At 36.0% G+C, this 2971-nt stretch overlaps 1 protein-coding gene across 1 annotated transcript; it reads right to left on the reverse strand.

Moving 5' to 3' along the window:
* Positions 1 to 1333: 1333 nt before the first annotated feature.
* On the reverse strand, positions 1334 to 2546 carry LOC124895719 (E3 ubiquitin-protein ligase SINAT2-like). Its single transcript, XM_047406146.1, has 4 exons — positions 2478 to 2546; positions 1832 to 2122; positions 1433 to 1483; positions 1334 to 1351 (listed from the first exon to the last, which is right to left on the reverse strand). Exons 1-4 carry the CDS (start codon positions 2544 to 2546, stop codon positions 1334 to 1336), a joined length of 429 nt encoding a protein of 142 aa, XP_047262102.1.
* Between the last annotated feature and the right edge of the window lie 425 nt (positions 2547 to 2971).

A 2971-nucleotide genomic window follows, 5' to 3' on the forward strand; every position in this document is an offset into this window, starting at 1 on the left:
CCATCTCAAAATAATCAATACTCATACTTAAACTCATATATACCTAACTTAGGATCAATACATATACTCCAACACATATAACAATGGCTAATGCACGTAATTAAGTACGGGGTGTTACACCAATCGACATTCATCTATGACCTGTAAACTACAACAAAATAATACAATAGTGATCACAAAGTTTCGATTAAACAATACAATAGTGATCACAAAGCTTCGATTTTGATAAAAATAATTCTTATCTGAGCAAAAATTTTGACCCTAAAGAATGACTTGAATGAAAACAAAGAATATATATATATATATATATACACGTTGAATTTTTTTAATTAATCAGTACAAAGAAAAATATTAGTTAATTTTTCTTCCATATATTTTAGGAGTCTAGTTAATATAATAAAAATAATTAAATAATAAATTAAAAAATAGTGAAAAAATATTTTTGTCTAAAGGATAGTCTTTTAATGAAGGGTAAAAAATTCAAATCACTTTTCTAAGTATCTTCTTACTTTTAATATATTATAGATATAGATATAGATATAGATTATAGATATAGATTATAGATAATCTTGACATAGCTAAAACTGCCCTTTAACTTTGCATTTTTTGAATGCATAAAAGTGAAAAGACAGACAAAAACATCACTCTTTTCACGGTAAAAATTTATCTACTTCAAATATTTATGTCAAGTTACACTAATTTCCTTATAATAAAAGGGTACCTTCTTTTCTGATGTTTGTTATTTATTGTGTCCGATTTTTTAAGGAGTGATTTAGGATTAAGACACATGACAGTATCCGTCAAAAGAAAGGGAGCCTTTCGTACTCAAATGTATATGAGGATAGGAAAATTAAAGGGAGCCTTTCGTACTCAAATGTATATGAGGATAGGAAAATTATTCAACGCACTAAAATCTAGTGAAGGAGTTCCATATTCATGAAAAGCCAGATGGAACCATGTTAATCTTACCTGGTTTTTGCCCTCCTTCCAACCCCAATGAACTAGGACTAGTTTGATTTGCATGCTTATTAGATATTCTACAATAATATTTGAACAAATTAATAGGTATCGCATGACTATGTCACCAAGCTTAATCAAATAAGAGAAATCGCCTAGGCGCTTCTTGTCTCTGCTAGAATTCGAACGTCTCTCCTTAATTAATATCTCACAACCTCTCTACTTTTAGGACTCAGGAGATAGGGGTGAGGTATACGCACACTTTAACATCCCTACACGCCACTCGTGAAATTTCAGAGTGCATTATTCATGTACAAGGATGAAGAACTTCAGAGGTTCCTGTAGCCACTAGCACAAAAAGATTATTGACTTTCAACTAGATCACAATTCCGACCTATAGAAACAGGACAACGACAACAACAGACCCAATGCAATCCCACAAGTGGGATCAGAAACGGGTAGAGCGTCCGCAGACCTCACCCTTAGGTAAAGTAGTTGTTTTTGCAAGGCCCTCGGCTACTCCTTCCTACATAAAATGACTATTGAATATAAAGAAACAATTTGAGGGGCTCCAAGAGAGAATACAGAAAGAGAGACTAACAACCAGATAGAGGTCAGAAAACTCTATACGGCTCACAACTTTAGATACATGATCCACAGTTGAGCTAAACTACAATCGATATGAATCGATCAAAATCAGTAACTGTATAGAATCATCTGCAGATTTTGCAAAAACCATTTAGAAGAAATGCAAAGAATTTTAAGCCACCAACCAATTTAGCAAATAACTAACAATACTTTTTGGGCACCCCCGCGATGAAAGAAGATGCATATATCTAGTTTACAATGGATCTCGCCAAATACGCCCAACTACCTCGAGCTCCAGCTCATTCATGACACCACCAGAGAAGTAGAGTGCAATGTTTCTTTGGATAATCAGCCCGTCTAAACTGTCTCGGACAGTTTTGTGACTATCACGGAGGCTCCTCGGTACTCCTTGCCATGTTAACTTTCTGCCAAATCCACCTACTTCAAGACTATAACTATATCTTTTTGCATCATCTTCATTGCCCATAAAAAGAAGGAATGCCATGTATACTGGTGCCAATCCAAGGTTGAAAGCCTCAAAGTGAAGGCAGAACTGGTGACCGAAACAGTTGAAAATCTATTCCAGAAAACAGTGAAAGAACTATTACCAACATGACCTTTTCAAGCAGTACATTGCAATCAGAACAATGTGAAAATCAACAAAAAGTGACACTTCATTTATCATGGCTAAATGCAAGCCGGAAAATTAATTGGTAAGCGAACAACCAAATAAATCATGCTCTTATTTGCCCTCGCTTTTCGACCAGCAAATTGAAAGGGAGCCTTGGAGTAACTGGTAAAGTTGCTGCCATGTGACCAGGAGGTCACGGGTTCAAGCCTTGGAAACAGCCTCTGGCAGAAATGCAAGGTAAGGTTGCGTACAATACACCCTTGTGGTGGGGCCCTTCCCCGGACACCGCACATAGCGGTACCTTTACTGCACCGCTGCCCTTTTTTATTTTCGACCAGCAAAGATGAAGCCGGACATAAAATGCAGACATGACTATGAATAAAGAACTTCAAGTTATGGATGTAACAAAATGTAGAAGATGAATGTTCACAATTGGATAAAGAAGACTAGTTAACAATGTCACTACTTTTCTTTTTCCTATTCTTTTTTTAATTTGAAAAAGGTTAAAGTGGCAGATTTCCTCAAAGTGCCTGATACGAGGCCAAGGTTTAACTTTTAAGAGAAAAAAAAGTAACAGCAAGAGCCATCAGTTGCTCTCCTTTTTTCTTTTTGATAATTAAGGATTTTATTCAAAGAGTACCCGGCTGGTGCAACAAAAGGTACATGACTTAGCAGCAAACTCAATAATCCAATACTGCATATTATCTCCTAGCAACAACAACAACAACAACAAACCCAGTGTATTCCCACCTAGTGGGGTCTGGGGGGTAAGATGTACGCAGTCCATACCTCTAC

The sequence above is a fragment of the Capsicum annuum genome, unplaced genomic scaffold, assembly GCF_002878395.1.
Source record: "Capsicum annuum cultivar UCD-10X-F1 unplaced genomic scaffold, UCD10Xv1.1 ctg9599, whole genome shotgun sequence".
Classification (NCBI taxonomy): Eukaryota; Viridiplantae; Streptophyta; class Magnoliopsida; order Solanales; family Solanaceae; genus Capsicum; species Capsicum annuum.